Raw genomic sequence first — 20,064 nt, 5'->3', positions numbered from 1 at the left:
ACTGCGCGCAGGGAAACTGATCAATATTCTGTGCTGTCTTTGCTGTCCTTTTTTTGTTCTTTTGATTGATTTGTAATTTTCTTTTGGTTAGTCCGTCCAGCCGTAAAGGCGGTTATTGATTGAGAGTGAGTTGTGTGAGGGCGGACTAACCTCCCTTTTTTTTTGTTTTTATTTTGTTTAATTGTTTGTGCCACTTCCCTTTGTCTTCCAGATTGCAGGCCATGCATAGCGTTGATTCCCAGCTGCGCTGAGACCTGAATTGTTTGCAGTGCGTGTCACGGTTGCAGTGTCGCTAAGCGGGGTGTGACGGGTTGCAGTGTAGTTATATTCGCACGGTTAGTGTGGTAAGTCTCCTGTGCAGCTGGGATATCAGCAGGATGTGAGTAAGTCCTGTCTGGAAATAAGGGGAATTTGTATGTTTAATTAATGTAATAAATAAATGATCAATTTATTTCTTTGTCCCATTCACTCATACCTTGTCCTCGGTTACACATATTTATTACAAATGCATTGAAGCTAATCGGGATATTTACTGTGAGTCTGTGGCTGCGATTAATCGCTTTACTGGAAACTTTATTAACTAGTAACTTCATCAGTCATGACAGAAGCTAATATTTCTGTCCTAACATCGTTTAAACAGTAACAGCTTACAAGTTTACACCGTAACTTTAAGCTAGCACCATAAAGATGGTAAAACACGTAATAATATCTACAAATGCATCTTAAAGCTGTTATATTAGCACTCGTTGTATTACTAACATAACCACATTAACACTCGCTGACTTTTAATAGTCATATAAATATAATTGCTGTCCGTTTAAATGGCCTTACCTGTAAACACTGCTGTACTCATCGGATTCCATACATCTTTTCGTTTCTTTATTGGACTTTATACGGTGTGGCCATGATCTGATTTTCCACTTTATGACGACACGTTAATTATGGCTGGTAGCAAACTACAAAACAATGGGGAAAGGCAAACCGAGATGAAGATAAACAATAACCTAAACTGGGAAAACTAAAAATAAACATGAAAAACCCTAAACATTAAACCTGTTGTGGATGCATTGAAACGTGAAATGCTGGGTCAGAATGACCCAGAACGTCGCAATGCCTTAAACCAGTAGCGGTTTTAGATACGGGCGACACGGGCGGTTGCCCGGGGCGGCATCGTGGTGGGGGGCGGCATCACGGGCATCGGCAAAAAAAAAATTGCTCGCACTCATGCTGCCCCGACATCATGCCAGCGCATATTGGGGATGTCAGAGGCACCGATCGGTTTTCTATCGCCCATTTGCTGGGAGTAAGGGCGCCCTCCGTTTGCGAGGTGCGCCTGCTGCTTGCGGCACAGGGAGGAGAGGGCGGGGCGGCGGGGGATTCTCTAGGTGGCTGGAGCAGCATCTAATAACCAACTCGCAAAATAAAACAAAATAAAACAAACCAACAAACACGAAAACAGCAGACATCATGATACAGACTTATAATTTGCACCGATGTTTTTTCAAAATTCTATAGGCGAAAAGTGAGCGCGAGAGCCCTCGGTGCGCCTGCTCGCTGCTGAAGTCAAAGTAAACTTTATTGTCATCTCCGCTACATACAGTCCAGTATATAGAGAGACGAGACGACGAGGCTTCAGTTACAACAGTGCAAGTAAACAAACAATAAATATAAGAAGAGTAAGAAAATAAATATACACTTTAGGACCAGGGGTAAAGGGATCAATAACAATTTAAAATGTATACTTTATATTTTGTTGATTTAAAGTCTCACACACAACCCGTTTTTAAAGTTTAAAAAAGAGAGAAAAGAAGAGGAGGAGTGTAGCGACTTCCACAGTCGCTAGAGGCCGGGGACTGAGCCTGCCTATTTGCCTGACGCGCTGTCAACTGTACGCAATAATGCGAGAGGTGGAATTGCTTGCTTGTTTATTAAAGTGCTTGAAAAGTTTACAGAGCAATGTGATCGGCTCGCGATTCAAACTCTTAAAACATCACAGCTCTAATGCAACAAGGGGAAACTCGTTGTGCTGCGGTCAACAAAAACTACGGCTACCCAGCCCTCCTCTCTGTCAAAATCAAACCAATGAAAGACAGACTGACAACGCCCTCTTAATGTCACCGCTAGCACCCACGTGACTCCCGTTACACATCACCATAGCAACCAAACAAATGAAAACCCAGTGATCATTAAAATTCAATACATTTAATTATGGCTCCTACAAGGAGAAACGAGCAAAAGCTACAGGTAAGCAGATGTGTCATTGGATAATGGCAGGTCATGTATCCTAAAACATTAAGAATCAGAATACTTTCTTAATCCCTAAGGAAATTATGTGGGTTACAGTTCCTCCAAGAAGAAATGGTAAAAATAGTAATAGTAAGAGACTAAACTCCAAACAATATATACAATAATATAATATTAATTAGTCAGTGTCAATTGTTGATTTGTCCTGTTCTCATTGTATGACGAATTATGATGCCTGTTTGGTAGCCGTTTGCATACTATGCATACTCTCTCTCTCTCTTCATATATAGGGTCATATATGTGTGTGTGCGTGCGTGTGTGTGTGTGTGGGGGGGGGGGGGCAGTGGGCGTGTTCGCCCGGGGCGCCAAACAGGCTAGGACCGCCACTGCCTTAAACGATTTGTCCATACCATTATAAAACATTTATCTATTTTATCAAGACATTTGATAAAATAAACTAATGCTTTGAAAAGTTTCAGAGTAAATAAATAAATGTTGATCTAACCATAAATGGTAAACTAAATTAGTAAAAATATTAAAATCTCTCTCTCACTTATTTGAATTGACGTGACTTCTTGTAACTACCTGGGAAAACCGAAAGTTGAAAAACGCTGTGAGCAAACGTCACACAACCGCGGCAACTTACTTATTTGCAGATTGAAGCCCGACAAGAAGACTACGGAGAGAAAATTGAGCTGAACCGAATCAGAATGACTACACAGAGTCGAAACGAGAAAAGTTACGACTCCAGAGATACGACGCTAAAATTTGTCACTAGACCAGATGATCTGGATCCATATCGTAAGACATAAATAACTGTATTTATCGGGAATGACGACATTGTCCTTAAATCATTTGGGTTTTTTTATTTGCTTGTTTGTTTGTTTTTAAATACGAGCGTATTTATTGATTCTAAGTGATCCTAATACTCGCAATATGTATTCTAATTTAGCCAAAAGAGGTCATGTTCTGCACTACTTATAGTTTTGTGGAGGACTTTATTTACTAACTTGTTTACTTTAAAAGTGTCTCGGTGGTTTCGGTTTTCAGTATATCACGTGACCGTAATTTTGAGTTCACTGTCTGCTCTTATTGTTGTTCCTCATAGCCCCAGAGGAAGGAGACCTCTGTCTTCGAGCAGAGATGTCCTGCGGCCATGCTGTCACCCCGCAGTCGCTCACTGGGTGGTGTCGCAGCCTTCTGGATCAGGTACTTTCCACATTCTGAAGCTCGTCAATGTTTTAATTTGGTTTTACTTTTTTATGATGGAACCAGAGCTTGCATTTATACACGAACCAATACAATATAACGAATTTTTATAATTTAAGCCTCAATTCAACCAGGTTTTCGCACTGACCTCTTTTTCAAGAGAGACCTGCGAACCTGTGCAAGTCAGGTAGACTGAAATATACAAACATAAAACGGGTTCAGGAATGGGTAGTTCAGTATCTGTTCATATGTATACACATGTACTCACATAAATACATACAGTAGACTTACACAAGTATATATAGAATACACAATCCACAGACCAAAATGATAATCTGCATTATTGTGAATCCCTCTGCATACTTATACTTTGTCAAAATGACATCTTAGTCTGTTCAACTATTTTACTCCATATTTGGATATGCAAAAATGCCTGCCAGTTGTGTGAATACTCCACATCTTTAAATTTAGTGTCTCCGTTAACTTGTAGTCACCACTCTATCATACTTTCCTAACAATGCATATGTGATGACATTTTACAAGATCTGCGATTTTTGTCATGTACATGTCTGTATTCTGCGAGATATTTTATGATATTCATATCCAGATAATATCCATATAAACATATGTGACAAACAGAGGTGGCAAAGTACATGCTTTCTTTACTAAACTAGAATTAAAAAATTCTCCAGTAAAAGTTGAAGTACTGAAACATCTTTTTACTCCAAATTTATGTCCAAACTATTTGGTCCACAATTTTAATGTCCAACCATGACCCAACCTGAATGGCAATATATGTTCAACATTTTAACTTTGGACTGGGTAATTTTTTGGGATGTCACGTGGACATCTATGACAGGTGCAGGGAATTTACATGATTAATAAATGCAATGTTTTTTTAATTCACAAATGTCAACATTTTTGTTATCAACATGATGCATATGAATATGGATTATTTATAAACAAACATTATTTATTTTGTGTAAGCTTACTGTTTTATTCAGTACACGTGGGGTTTTTTTGTTTTTGTTTTTTTGTTATTTTAAATTGTCCTGTTTTTCTTTAACTTTAAGCTATAGATGAACTTAAAATAATAACTCTGTTTAGAAAATATTGGGAGTTGTAAGTACAGATATTTGTTTAAAAATTTAGGGAGTAAAAGTAAAAAGTGGTCAGAAAAATAAATAATAAAGTAAAGAATAGATACCTGAAAATTTATACTTAAGTACAGTGAGTATTTGTATTTGTACTTCCCACCTCTGGTGACAGATGAGAACTTCCTGTATTCTTTCTGTAAACATTATAGATATGTGCTAGATCCATAAACTTTTATACTGCTAGGTCATTCCAGATATAGGTCGTTTTTGTTCCGTGATTAGTTTATTTGCACTGTAAAGCAGCAGATATGTTGAATGCATATAGTGTTTACTGTCATACAGCTACTGCCATCTTTGTGGCATTTTCTGCTGATGTTCAGAGAACCAGTCCACAACTTTACAATGTTGGTTCACTTTCATTGCGAAGAAAGAATCTGGTTTGCTTGGTTTGGCTCTTTGCTGGTTTGGCTCTTGACGAAGGCGGTCGCACTTCCTCCCTCTCCCTTCCCTTATCTTTCCTGCTTGGCTTTCTCATGTCTCTGTCTAGTCTTGTCTGCTTCTCTCCCTCTACACTGGAAGAGTCTCACAGTCTGTTCTCTAAAACTTAAAAGAGGAATTATGGATTTGATCAACTGGTCCCTGAATGCAATTGACACCCTCTTCTTGACGAGAAGCCTGGGTTCGGGAGAGCCCATTGAAGAAATCTATCTTTTTGGAACCATGATAACAGGGTTCTTGCTGATTGGTGCTGGCTTGGCCCTGGCTTATCAAAGAATAAAGAAAGCGGAAACAGCTGTTCAAATCCCCACAAGGATGCCTGCTATGTTGATTGGAACGATGGAGTGAGCCGTGGCTTCTCAGAATGGGCTCATTAGACGCAGCACGGATGACATCTTGGAGAAGCTTGCAGCTGCTGTGAGTGCTGAGACTCTGACAACATCAGACAACATCTTGGAGAGGCTCAAGGCTGTCGTGAACACTCATCCTCTATGAGCAAACTGGATAACATCTCGGTGTAGCTGGATAACATTGTGGAGAGGCTCACGGTTCTCCAACGGGAATGGTGAGGAACCAGTGATGGACATTAGATCGACTGTAAAATTGACATGCAGTGGTTCGCACTAAAGCAAAAACACCACCATTATTTCATGCGGCTACCATATCGGCGCCAGCTGCGGTCTCAAGGCTGGAGCTGAACATAACAAACAATCTCTCCCCTGATGACCTGCAGGTCAACTTGCATGTGACAAATAAAGGCTTTCTTGACTCTTGACTTGACTTGATCTGTTTTCACTTAAGAAGAAACTTCCAATTCAATTTTATTTATATAGCACCAAATGAATTTACAAAATAAAGGGCTACAATCTGGAAACCCTACAATAATACAGAGAAAATCTCAAAAATCAAGCAATAGAGCCAGAGATTAATAATAATGAATGATTAACTCTCTTTACACTATGTGATCAGCACCAAACAGCTACCAGGCACATTTAAAGACTAGTCGAGAATATAGTGGGGAACTTAACAGATGAAGAGGTAAATATTTTTCTCTTGGCATAGCTCTCAAGAGAAAATGTTCCACAGACCTTCAAGCGGCATCTAAATGGACAGTATTGCTTTCCTGCAACTGCAAATTCAATGCATTAACATAAATGATGATACTGTGTTAATGTTGTGTTAAGAATTTGTTTATGCTCAAATGAGCCTCCAGATGCATGACATGTTTGAAAGGAAATATATCCTTTTCCAGGGCCAATACAAGTTTAAGTGTCCTACTTATAAGGATGGCACCTCGGTGAAATGTGATGCAGTATGGCCCTACCAAGAAGTGCGCCGGCTGGCTGTGCTGACACCTGAAGAGATGGAGTACTTTGAAGAGAACATCGCCCGCATGGCTGCCACAGAATACTGTGAATTTAAAACAGTAAGTTTCCAGATACCATCTAAAAGATAATGTGATTGGTTAAGAGTGTATTGATGAATAATTTCATGGCTTTTATGATTTTAGGATTTTTAAGGGACAAAAACATAAAGCGAGTTTAAGGATGGGTTTAATGTGAAGATGTTCAAAGGGAGCCTAATACCACTCACAGAATTAGCTACTAAGGAGAAGCCGCTCTAAAATTTGTATTTTATGTTGTGTTTAATCTGCATAATGCAATTTGCTTTCATGGCTTGAAGGACAATTTAATTATATTATATGTTTAAGGCATAGGAAGAAATCAGATGAATGTCATTTGTTAAGATGTTCCCATGTTATTTCAACTTCCTCCTTGATCTGTCACCACAGTTGATTATATGCCTTTATCTCACCCTATACTTAGCATCCTTCTCTGTCACACCCTGCATGTCCTTTTTCATCACATCCATGAATCTTCTCTGAGGTCTTCCTCTTTTTCCCCTGTCTGGCAGCTGTATATATCCACTATCCCTCCTATGCACATGTGACCAAGTGGTCGGCAGGGCTATAAAAGAAAGTAATAAAATGACAACGCCACCTAGGGGAATTTCACCCCAAGGAAATAAAATCGTTTGGGAATAAAATGTAATTAAAAAAAACCCAACATTTGCACAGGTTCAGGGATGCACACTGAGGCCAGCTCAAATATTAACACAAGTTTATTTATTAATATAAAATAAGCTAAAACATCAACAATGACAGAGCACTGAATGTAGTGTCATCTAAAACTGTGTCCCAAATTACAATAAAAATAAAACATACAACTGGGACTTACCAGTAGCGGTGGACCAAAAAGAAAACCACACAAAAAACCCCACTACAGTCTATTCACCCGGTGCTGTACAACAAAGGAAGTGTGGAAAACGACTCGCCACCTGAGGTCCCACGGCCGCTGGAAGATCCTCAGTTCGCTGAAATAAAAGCACAAGACATACACATTAAAAGGATAAAACATGGGACACCAAATAGCAGGCTCTCTATATATTTAAAAAAAGAATTAAAAGAAAAACTGAAATCTTTAATAAAACACACACACACCACAGAGCACAGATTGGAAATACTTGCATTCTCTGGTGCTGGTTACGATTGTCCGTAGCCCCACTCAGTCTCATGCAGCTATCCACAAACTGGGAGCAGCCAGGGGAGGCAGTACCAGTTTTATAGCACCAGCCCGATATGCAGCTGAGGATCGCCCTAGCCAGCCGCAAAAGCTGGAGTGCAAGCAATAGTCCAGAAGGGGCTTAAAGTGAGACTCAAAGCCCCCAGAGGCGAGGCGAGGCGAGGCAAAGCAGCAGGAACAAAACAGCCAACAGAACAGAACACAAGGCAAAACAAGACAAGACAAGACAGCAGCTAGGCAGGCGTCTCGACTCTTCACTTAAAATCAGGCGGTTGGTCACAGAGAGGATGCGGCAGCAATCAACCCTATAAACAAAAGGGCAAATATAACCTTATTCATTTCATTCATTTCATTTATTTGTTCATTTCAGGCACAACAAATACATATGTTGAACATTCTCCTTAAATTTACAAATACTAGTAGCTATAATATAGGCGGCTTACCCCAAAACCATAGGCGCTATACTGCACGGTGGACGTAATTCAAACGCTTCTCCCCACCACAGCTGGAGTAAAGAGAAGAGAAACAGCCGCGCTACAACGAGCCGCAGAAATATTACTAGTTTCACTACTTCTGAGAGAAATCAGAGGTCAAACGGAAGCCTACCTGTAGCTGTCACGCAATCTGATCGTCTCGGTAAATTAACCTATAACAATAGGCCAGCATTTACTTGTTACAGGCATGGCCCTTTAAGGGTGAAGCCTGATGGGAAATGTATTCGGGATGTGTGTAGCGGGACTGCCCGGGTGTGTGTGTGGAGAGAGAGGAGAAGGGGAAAAGTAACGGTTAGCTACAGAAGAGATGGAAAGAAAATTAGTAAAAGGAATATAATAACTCCCTCGGCAGCCAGAGTTGTGTCGGCGACGCTCGCTGTGGGTAAACTGTTTCGGCCCACTGTACGCGGTGTTCGTGCCTTGGAGAAGAAATAAAAGTTCGGTGAAGCAGTTTTCCTACGCCTCCTTCGATCTTTTACTAGCAGAGTTGACCTGTACAGTAAGCTAGTTGCCGGCTACGAGCCAGTCACGGGGCGATTGTGGCTCAAGAGTTGGGAGTTCGCCTTGTAATTGGAAGGTTGCCGGTTCGAGCCCCGGCTCGGACAGTCTCGTCGTTGTGTCCTTGGGCAAGACACTTCACCCGTTGCCTACTCAGCCGGTGGTGCCAGTGTCCGGCAGCCTCGCCTCTGTCAGTGCGCCCCAGGGTGGCTGTGGCTACAATGTAGCTTGCCATCACCAGTGTGTGAATGTGTGTGTGAATGGGTGGATGACTGAATGTGTAAAGCGCTTTGGGGCCCTTTGGGACTAGTAAGGCGCTATACAAATACAGGCCATTTACTTCAAGTAACTGCCTTACTACGGTTCGGATCTGGTGCGGTAACCGGCTTCCCTTTATACAGACAGACACCACCCTGTAATCAATATGCAGGTGGGTTCCTAATTAGACCAATCACATGATACAAGGAGCGAGTGCAGCGGAAAGAGAGAGAGAAGGTGAAGCGAGCAAGCAAACAACCAAGAGAGAGAGACACGCGCAACCCATCCAGCCACACACATATTGAAATCAACTCATCCTTACTTCTTTACTTTGTCGCCAAACTGCTCAACCTGATCTGTCCTTCTGTTGTACTCATCTCTAAGCTCACCTCTTCTAGTTACTTCCAGTAAAAAGTTTTAACTCTGCCTCCTCCAGCTGGGCCTTCTATCTTAGTGTTAGTGCCACGATTTCTAAACCATACATCATGGCAGTTCTCACTAACATTTCGTAAACCTCTCCTTTCACTGTTGATGCTATCATTCTGTTATGAATCACCTCTGACACTCGTCTTCATCCTGCCTGAACTCTCATCTTCACCTCTCTTATGCACAATCTTTGGATGTTTTGTTTTTTTGGATGATTTAAACTCATCTACTTTCATTATCTCTGCTCTGCTTGCATACTTGCCTTTCCACCTGTCTCCCTTTCATTGTTGTCTTGCTTACATTGATTGTTCTTCTCTCCAGAGCATAACTCCACCTGCTCCCTGCTCTCACTGCAGATCACATTGTTGTATGTAAACATCAAAATCCACAGACACTCCTCCCTGACTTCATGTGTCAACCTGTACACCATCACTGCAAACAAGAAGCAGTCAAAGCTGACCCCTGATATGAAGCTCCTGCCATCTTGAACCTATCTATCACTCCTATTGCACACCTCATCACTGTCTTGTTGTCCTCATTCATGCCCTGCACCACCCTCACATAGCCTATGTTCAGCAGCTCCAGACTTCCTCATCCAGTACCACAGCTCCTCTTTAGGCACTCTCTAGATCCACAAAGACACATTGAACCTCTTTTTGGCCTTCTCTGTAGTTCTCCATCAACTCTCTCAAGGCAAAAATCACATCTGTTTTTTTGTTTTTTTAGCATGAAGCCATACTGCTGCTGATTGTCACCTCTGTTTTTAAGTTAGTTTGAACAACTCTTTCCCATAGCTTCATGGTATGGCTCATTAACTTTATCCCTCTGTAGTTACTAAAATGTACTTTTTAACTTTAACTATTTATTGGCAAAGCTTTTATAACAGTACAGAAAAATATAAGTAGTGTCCAATATTAGTGCAATAAAAGCATTAATTACAATAACTTACATAGCTAATACATGATAACACACATAATTACATACATAATTACTAACATAATTTCCTCAGGGATTAATAAAGTATTCTGATTCTTCTTTGCAGAACTTCTCAAGCTACATCAGGTTGGATTGGGAGCATTGGTATACAGTCATTTTTAGATTGTTCCAGAGATGTTCAGTCAGGTTCAAGTCTGGTTTCTTGCTGGGCCAGTCAAGGAAATTGACAGGCTTTTAATTCATTTGAAAGCCTGATGCTTAGCCGTGTCCACCCCAGCTGTAAAACTCAGAAACCAGTCTTATTTGTCATGATCTATCGTCCACCTGGGCCTTACACGGAGTTTCTGTCTGAATTCTCAGACTTTTATATCTGATTTGGTGCTAAGTTCAGATTAAATAGTTATTGTGGGTGACTTTAACATCCATGCAGATGCTAAAAATGACAGCCTCATCATGGCATTTAATCTGTTATTAGACTCAATTGGCTTCTCTCAAAATGTAAAAGAACCCAAACACCACTTTAATCACACTCTAGATCTTGTTTTAACATATGGCATAGAAACTGAACATTTAACAGTGTTTCCTGAAAACCCTCTGCTGTCTGATCATTTCCTGATAACATTTAAATCTACAAGAATGGATTACACACAAGTGGGGAGTCGACTTCATCACAGTAGATGTCTTTCTGAAAGTGCTGTAACTAAGTTTAAGAATATAATCCACATACTGTTATGATCTTCAATGCCCTGTAACAACACAGAGCAAAGCAGCTATCTGAACACTACTTCAACAGAGGTCGATTATCTTGTTAATGATTGTGCCTCCTCACTACGTACGACTCTGGATACTTTAGCTCCTGTGAAAAATAAAGCCTCATATCAGAAGTACCTGACTCCGTGGTATAATTCTCAAACACGTAGCCTAAAGCAGATAACTCATAAGCTGGAGAGGAATGGCGTGTCACAAATTTAGAGGATCATCATTTAGCCTGGAGAAATAGTTTGCTGCTTTATAAGAAAGCCCTCCGCAAAGCCAGAACATCTTACTATTCGTCACTGATTGAAGAAAATAAGAACAACCCCAGGTTTCTCTTCAGCACTGTAGCCAGGCTGACAAAAAGTCAGAGCTCTACTGAGCCAACCATCCCTTTAACATTAACTAGTAATGACTTCATGTACTTCTTCACAAATAAAATTTTAATCATTAGAGAAAAAATTACCAATAATCATCCCACAGATGTAATATTATCTACAGCTACTTTTAGTACCATTGATGTTAAGTTAGACTCTTTTTCTCCAATTGATCTTTCTGAGTTAACTTCAATAATTACTTCCTCCAAACCTTTAACGTGTCTTTTAGACCCCATTCCTACAAAACTGCTCAAAGAAGTCCTGCCATTAATTAGTGCTTCAATCTTAAATATGATCAACCTATCTCTAATAATCGGCTATGTACCACAGGCCTTCAAGGTGGCTGTAGTTAAACCTTTACTCAAAAAGCCATCTCTAGACCCAGCAGTCTTAGCTAATTATAGGCCAATCTCCAACCTTCCTTTCATATCAAAAATCCTTGAAAGAGTAGTTGTCAAACAGCTAACAGATCATCTGCAGAGGAATGGCTTATTTGAAGAGTTTCAGTCAGGTTTCAGAGCTCATCACAGCACAGAAACAGCTTTAGTGAAGGTTACAAATGATCTTCTTATGGCCTCTGACAGTGGACTCATCTCTGTGCTTGTCCTGCTAGACCTTAGTGCAGCGTTCGATACTGTTGACCATAATATCCTATTAGAGCGATTAGAACATGCTGTAGGTATTACAGGTACTGTACTGCAGTGGTTTGTATCATATCTATCTTATAGACTCCAATTTGTACATGTAAATGGAGAGTCCTCTTCACCCACTAAGGTCAATTATGGTGTTCCACAGGGACATTATACATGCTTCCCTTAGGCAGTGTCATCAGAAGACTTAGTATACATTTTCACTGCTATGGAGATGACACCCAACTCTATCTGTCCACGAAGCCAGGTAACACACACCAATTAGTTAAACTACAGGAATGTCTTAAAGACATAAAGAGCTGGATGGCCGCTAACTTTCTGCTTCTTTATTCAGATAAAGCTGAGGTTACTGTACTCGGCCCTGAAAATCTTAGAAATATGGTATCTAACCAGATTCTTACTCTGGATGGCATTACCTTGGCCTCCAGTAACACTGTGAGGAACCTTGGAGTCATTTTTGACCAGGACATGTCCTTCAATGCACATATTAAATATGTAAGACTGCTTTCTTCAATTTGTGCAGCATCTCTAAAATTAGAAATATCCTGTCTCAGAGTGATGCTGAAAAACAAGTTCATGCATTTATTACTTCCAGGCTGGACTACTGTAATTCATTATTATCACGAAGTCCTAAAAACTCCCTGAAAAGCCTTCAGTTAATCCAAAATGCTGCAGCAAGAGTACTGACAGGGACTAGAAAGACAGAGCATATTTCTCCTGTTTTGGCTTCCTGTTAAATCCAGAATTGAATTCAAAATCCTGCTCCTCACATACAAGGTCTTAAATAATCAGACCCCATCTTATCTTAATGACCTTGTAGTACCATATCACCCTGTTAGAACACTTCGCTCTCGCTCTGCAGGCCTACTTGCTGTTCCTAGAGTATTTAAAAGTAGAATGGGAGGCAGAGCCTTCAGTTTTCAGGCCCCTCTTCTGTGGAACCAGCTTCCAGTTTGGATTCGGGAGACAGACACTATCTCTACTTTTAAGATTAGGCTTAAAACTTTCCTTTTTGCTAAAGCATATAGTTAGGGCTGGACCAGGTGACCCTGAATCCTCCCTTAGTTATGCTGCAAAAGACGTAGGCTGCTGGGGGATTCCCATGATGCATTGAGTTTTTCCTTTCCAGTCACCTTTCTCACTCAGTATGTGTTAATAGACCTCTCTGCATCGAATCATATCTGTTATTAATCTCTGTCTCTCTTCCACAGCATGTCTTTATCCTGTTTTCCTTCTCTCACCCCAACCGGTCGCAGCAGATGGCCGCCCCTCCCTGAGCCTGGTTCTGCCGGAGGTTTCTTCCTGTTAAAAGGGAGTTTTTCCTTCCCACTGTCGCCAAAGTGCTTGCTCATAGGGGGTCATATGATTGTTGGGTTTTTCTCTGTATCTATTACTGTAGGATCTACTGTACAGTATAAAGCACCTTGAGTCAACTGTTGTTGTGATTTGGCGCTATATAAATAAAATTGAATTGTATTGCATTTTGCACACGATCCCAGATTTTTGTTATATTTGCCACAATTTGTTATTTCTAATTGTGAAGTTGAGCAAATCCTTCACTGTGCATGTCTAAAACAAAACTATATTGGTACTGTAGAAAGGCAGCAATAAATAAAGTCATTTAGGACTTTATTTATTTTCAACTGCTTTCAGTCTTCATGATAAGCTAAACAAACCTGGCTCCAATATTTTATGGCACTCATATGAGGATAGTATCAACATTCTCATATGATTGTAAACAAAGAAACAGAGAACATATTTGAAATGTTGAAATTCTTATTTTTTTTTGTGTCACAACAGTGTCCTGGTTGCAAAACTTATGTGGAGAGAGAGGACCTGACTAATCTCAGTGTTCAGTGCACAATCTGCACTGCAGACAACAAGGAGGTCTATGAGTTCTGCTGGCAGTGTTTGAAGCCATGGAAAGGTGGAGCGCCACGTTCTGATCACTGCGACAATGATGGTTGCATTAATCATGATCTTGAACTTCTCAAGAACTGCAAGACTACCACCCTTCCGGAGGTTCTGGGGCTTGAACCCTGTCCTTCCATCCGGGCCTGTCCCACCTGTGGTCAGAGGGTGGAGCATGACAAAACAGGCTGCAAGAATGTCATCTGTCCTCGCTGTCAGATTGAGTTCTGTTTTGTGTGTCTGAAGCTCACTCCTGTTTGCTTGGAGACAAGCTCTTACTTCATCCCCTGCAGTGATGGTGTAGCTCCCAGACAAACATCAATACCTGTGTGGCACAGAAACTGAATAGCAGCATGCTGTCAGAGCCATTACACATTATGCTTCTCTCATGCTAAACTTTTTCTTTTAGATTTCATTCACAGAGTTTCATTGAAAAAACAGAAGCCAGAGGTTTTACAGGCTGTTCTTGTTCTTGTGTGTTAAGTAATATTTAGCCATATCTGTCATATTTTCTTAGTTGTAAAACACCCTTTTAAAAAAATTCTCTGCTTAATGATAGTTAATCATTATTAGTCAAATCCATTTAATAAAGATTTCTTGTAAATAAACAGACTGTGCATTTAATGTGTGGCCCACATAGGTACACACACACACACACACACACACACACACACCCACACACACACACACGCACGCACACACACATATATATATATATATATATATATATATATATATATATATATATATATATATATATATATATATATATATATATATACATATATATATATACACATTTATATATATATACATATATACATATATATATATAACTGGTTTTATGTGTAGGTGACACCTACCCTCATTTACAATTAGCCAGCTCTTCTGACTCAGTCATTTAATAGTGTACACACTGAAAGTTTGTCTTCCAATCTCCCATCTTTGCGCACTCAATGCTTTCTTACATCTTCTGGCCACCTTGCCTGTTGCAGTTTGAAGGATGTGATGATCCAAAAAAGTTTTGAAGTACCATCCTGGCTTGTAATATTAGAACCCCTTTTTGGGTTCTAAAATTATCCCATGGATTATAAACTGAGCTTTCAGTATATAGCTGCAGATAGTTTCTCAGCCCATCAGAAACTGCCTAACTCTCACTCTTGACACCTACCAGTTTGCTTACAGAGTGAATATGTCCATCGAGGATGCCATCATCACTCTTCATAGAGCGCTGAGGAATCAGAGAACACGAAGAGCTACATGAGGATGCCCTTCATAGACTACAGCTCAGCGTTAAACACTATAATTCCAGACTTCCAAACTAGACAACCTTTAGATCCCCTCTGCCAACTGCTCCTGGATAGAGGAGGAGGCACAGTGTTAGTTTTCTGAAATTGTGGACAGAAGTCACTCAACAAATACATGCACAACATAGAAAAGCCACCTTAGCAGGACAAGACTCTGCTGTAAACCTGCACATAAAGGACAAATGACATCAAGATGTCAATTTTTCACCTTTTGGCCAGAGAAGACACATGGTTTTAAAAATGAGTAAAGGTGGCCATATATGTCCATTGTGACTGTCACTGAACAGAGGTGGTGGCTCTATCAACCTCTATCAGCCACATACAAGACAGTATTGAGATCCCTTCCCAGGTGATCAACCCTCACTTACATCTCATTTCTGGTGACCTTCTATCTTCTATCTACCTTTATGTAGACAGCATACAACGTAGTCAAGTATCCTTTTGCAGCAAAGGTAGGACTGTAAAAGTTATTATGAGGAGCAGCAGCTCATAATAAACTAAAGTCTTACCTTCTATCTGGGTGCATGGACATAATACTTGAATGTGACTTGGTGTTCAGAAGTTTAAGCAATACATTTCTTCACAAGGGTCCAAAGTGTTTACAATGTTTGTGAGGCCATTCATCACTGATGGTTTTGTGCCAATGTGATAGCTCATTTAAAAAAATGCATCACTTATAGCCTCTGGTATGTAACATCATTTGACCACACATATTGGTGCTGTGATGTCTGCCAGAGTGTGTTTTTCCTCATAGAATCTATTGCTTTCAGTTTCTTTTTGAGCATGGTGGGCTGAGCAGCAATGGACAGCCCACCTTTCTTCTGTCCCAAGTGGTTATCCTGACATAGAGGGGAGAGTAGTGAGCACGACTGGAAGAAGTGAGTCCATCACTGTGAGAACCATCATATCAAATACACTCACGTCTCATTTACCAGTAAGAAAACGCCATTACACGGCCTGAGTTTGGGGTTTGGCAGAAAGCTCAAGCCCATACCTGGTCCACTCACAGATGTACTGGTAGAATCCCTGACAAACATCAGCAGCTTTAGTTCTTTGTTGTAAATAGTTTGTGTGCTACACTTTTATGTAACTTCACTATTTGTTGTACTATAATTTGTATCCTAACAAAATGTTTACCGAAGTGATTAGTTTCTGAACAATGAGATAAAAGAGTGGGAGACTGTGTTGGAAGCACAGCTTCAGACTCCTAGTGGGACAAAGCGCTGCACGGAATCCACTTAAGAAAAGCCAAATGTTTTCCTGACACTGACGAGGACTGTAATAGATGTGCCTTCATCCAATCACATCTAGGGATCTGAATTTTAATCCCTTGAATTAAAGCTGAAAGTGTTGACTTAGTTACATGGATTGTTTGACCTACTGTGGTGATGTACAGAGGTGTAACTACACAAATTGTGTATTTTTAAAGTAAAATAAGCAGTAGTAAATTAGACTCCATCCATCCATTGACTTCTGCTTATCCTTTTCAGGGTCGGAAATACAAATGCACAAATGCTTTCAATTTTAATTAAATAGCATTTGTTCACAACAAAGGTGGTCCAAAGCATTTTTATACTGTAAGGCAAAGACCCCACAATTAAAAAGTGATATTGTGATCTAGCTTAGACATACTCTTTGGCGTCGATGAAGGATTGATCATTCTTAAAACCCTCTCAAAGTACTCAGCAGCATCACGCTCTTCATCCACTGTGATAAATGCATATATATAGATGTTTTTTTAAAAGAAGTCATTTTGTAATTAGGGCCCGAGCACCGAGAGTGCGAAGGCCCTATTGTATCTGCTCCGTTTCTTCTTCTTCTTCTTCTTCTTCTTCTTCTTCTTATTATTATTATTATTCAGGCAAAACAAACATGCTCAAAAACTCATGAAATTTTGCACACATGCCAGGTCTGGTGAAAAATTTTGTATTTTAATGGTTTTACACATGAGCACTGGGAAATGGCTCTAGAGCGCCACCTATGTGTTGTTAAATGCAGCCCTACGAACACATCGTTGGAGCTACATATATGAAATTTGGCACACATGTGTATCATGCCAAGACGAACAAAAAAGCCTGTGGGCCCATTGACGCAAACCCAACAGGAAGTCCGCCATTTTGGATTGAAGGTGACATTTTGGCTCTAATTTTGCCATTTCCATACCTCGAACTTTTTCGAACTCCTCCTTGGGATTTGGTCGTATAAGCTTCATCTTTGGTCAGTGTCAACTACACAGCTGGGCCATGTTAAATTGAGGAGCTTTTGAGTTTTCGCGATATGGTGAGGCCGTGGCGCCACGGCGAATTTCGATGACTCGCCATGAAAATCTTAATGCCTCTCATTCTGTCATACATGGTCCGACGTGGACCAAAGAGCACACATATGATAAGGCTCCACCCCTGAACATATTTCAACTGCCACATTTGACCTCAGGGACAGCGCCACCTAGTGGGAAAAGGAAATGTCATGTTTTACACTTTGGGGTACAGTATTGTGATCGGTGACATCTGCAGCCTCAAATTTCTCCAGGAAAGCCTTAAGGAGTTGGTCTTGGGTTACAGTGAAAACTGTGAGTTTTTGCGAAAGGGGGTAACCCCAGCAGCATGGCGAACATTGATGTCTCGCCATGAAGAAACAAATTAGTGTAACTCAATGAAATCCAATCTGATCAGAACCAGACTTTACAGGCCTGATGTCAGACCCGCCCTGAACAGATTGATGTGCCCATTGTCAGGAATACGTAGAGCGCCACCTAGTGGCACCAGGAAATGTCATGTCTTTCATTTTGTTGTACTGATTTTCACAGGTTCATCGTGGCTACCTCAAAAGCGGTGAATATCACCAGCAGCCCCTCGTGATGCTTCAGTGAGAAAATTGTGACTTTAAACTGAACGGCGCACCCTGGTGGCAACGCAGTTCACCATGAACAATGAAGTGGCTTTTGAGGGGCTTGGAAAGTTTAAAAAGTCCTGAAATTTGGCGTACACCTCCAATGTGATGAGGGCTTTCAGGTTCTCTCATCACGTTCATTGAATAGCGCAAAATGGCTCCACAGCGCCCCCTACAATATTTCAAAACATCAGCCCTCGCTCTGTGTTTCATCTATGAGTCTGAAACCTGGTAAGCTTATGGAAGATATCAAGATGTACAAAAAAGTCTCTTGGAGCAATATCCCAAATCCAACAGGAAGTCAGCCATTTTAAAATGAATGTGTAATTTTGGCGACATTTTCACCTCTTTTAAGGCACCGTTCTTTGACGAACTCCTCCAAGGGATTTCATCATATTGCCGCAATCTCAAGTGCGTGTAATCTAAAGACCTTTGTGATGTTAAATTGCGAAGCTTTTTACGTTCAGGGAAACGGTGTGGTCATGGCGGCACGTGGAGTTTCAATCACTTGCCAAAAAGCAGTAATCTGCTGTCACTCAAAAATACAATGTCCAATCTCTCCCAAAGGTCGCATTTATGATGAGACTCGAGCTCGGAAATGTTTGTTATACCATTTGTCATTAATGACTACCGCGCCACCTAGTGGGACGACTATAATCAGGCACGTGCAGAGGGGGGGGCGGAGGGTGCTTGAGCACCTGCCCCTTTCCTCCAGGATGCCTCAAGTGCCCCTTTCTTGAAGGTTTTTTTTTTTTTTTTTAATGTTTATGTGCGTATGGAGCCCTGTCTTTGCCCCTCAACAATAAAATGTAACTATTAATCTCAATTTTGCTAAATAATCTGGCTTGCATCAGTCACATGACTACCATTGACCAATGGTCGCCATTGAGGGCAGAGCGCGCTCGTTACGAGCCGGGTACGAGCTTGCAAAGTGCACGCGCATTTTCTGCAAGCTGGTTGGTGCGGAGCTGGACGAGGCAAATTAATTGGAAGGTGCTGCTGACTGCAACAAAACAGTAAGTAGGGTGTACAGCGCACACTATAGTCTATAGCAACAAATAAATTGAAATAAATGAGCGTGCTGTTTGTGCAACAGCGCGACAAACATTACATGTCCTTTTATGAACTGCACAAGTAGTGGTGGTCATTAACTGCTAGCTAACTGGGTAAGGGTGTTACAAGGGGGCCTGTAGCTCTGTCCACAGTTTTAGGGAACATGTTTTGTTTTAAAGTAAGTTACAGGACTTTTCCCTTCTTTTCTGGAGGGCTTTTATTTCACTAAAAACGATCTAATATGGATATCCACATAATTATGGATTATTATATTTATGATATTCACCCCCCTCCCCCCACTGTTTTTAAAGAAAATATATTAAGTAACAGATGATATTAGGTTTATATATCAAATTAGATAAAATGCTGATTTTACAGCAGTAAAATTATTGTATCTCTACAGTTTAAACATTAAATAAGCACAGCATGTGTGTGTGTGTTTTATGTGGATAGATTTTTAAAAATGATTACTAATAATATAACAAATATTCCAGAAATGCCTCGTAAGGAGAGGAGGAAGAAACGGCTACAAAAGGAGCTGTGTGAGGCTGCTAAAGGCAGTGGATCCCTCACCAGCTGGATTACAAAGAGCACAGGTAACAATAACACATGTGCCAGTTGTTGTATTGTAGAGGTATTCAAGGATAATAACAGTAATTAAAACAGTTGCAATGTTTTGGTTCTATAACATTTTCTATCATGACTTTATCATGGACTAGGTGCAAAGTTGTTAAGTGTAGATAATTAAGTAATAGATTAATGAGATATAAAATTGTGCGTTGTTCTCAGATAAACAGCAAGTGGAGGGTGATAGTTCAGATGAGGAGATGGAAGGAGGAAGCGAGGCAAAGACTGAGTCACAGGCAGAGCCTAGACAGAATG

At 40.5% G+C, this 20,064-nt stretch overlaps 1 protein-coding gene across 1 annotated transcript; it reads left to right on the top strand.

Annotated features, from left to right (window-relative positions):
• Positions 1-2,935: 2,935 nt before the first annotated feature.
• On the top strand, positions 2,936-14,447 carry LOC134618546 (uncharacterized). Its single transcript, XM_063463996.1, has 4 exons — positions 2,936-3,045; positions 3,353-3,453; positions 6,301-6,474; positions 13,823-14,447. The coding sequence occupies exons 1-4, from the start codon at positions 2,955-2,957 to the stop codon at positions 14,276-14,278; spliced, it is 822 nt and encodes a 273-aa protein (XP_063320066.1). The 5' UTR covers positions 2,936-2,954; the 3' UTR covers positions 14,279-14,447.
• Positions 14,448-20,064: the final 5,617 nt, after the last annotated feature.

Source organism: Pelmatolapia mariae, linkage group LG3_W (genome assembly GCF_036321145.2).
Source record: "Pelmatolapia mariae isolate MD_Pm_ZW linkage group LG3_W, Pm_UMD_F_2, whole genome shotgun sequence".
Classification (NCBI taxonomy): Eukaryota; Metazoa; Chordata; class Actinopteri; order Cichliformes; family Cichlidae; genus Pelmatolapia; species Pelmatolapia mariae.
This window is presented reverse-complemented; position numbering and strand designations above follow the sequence as displayed.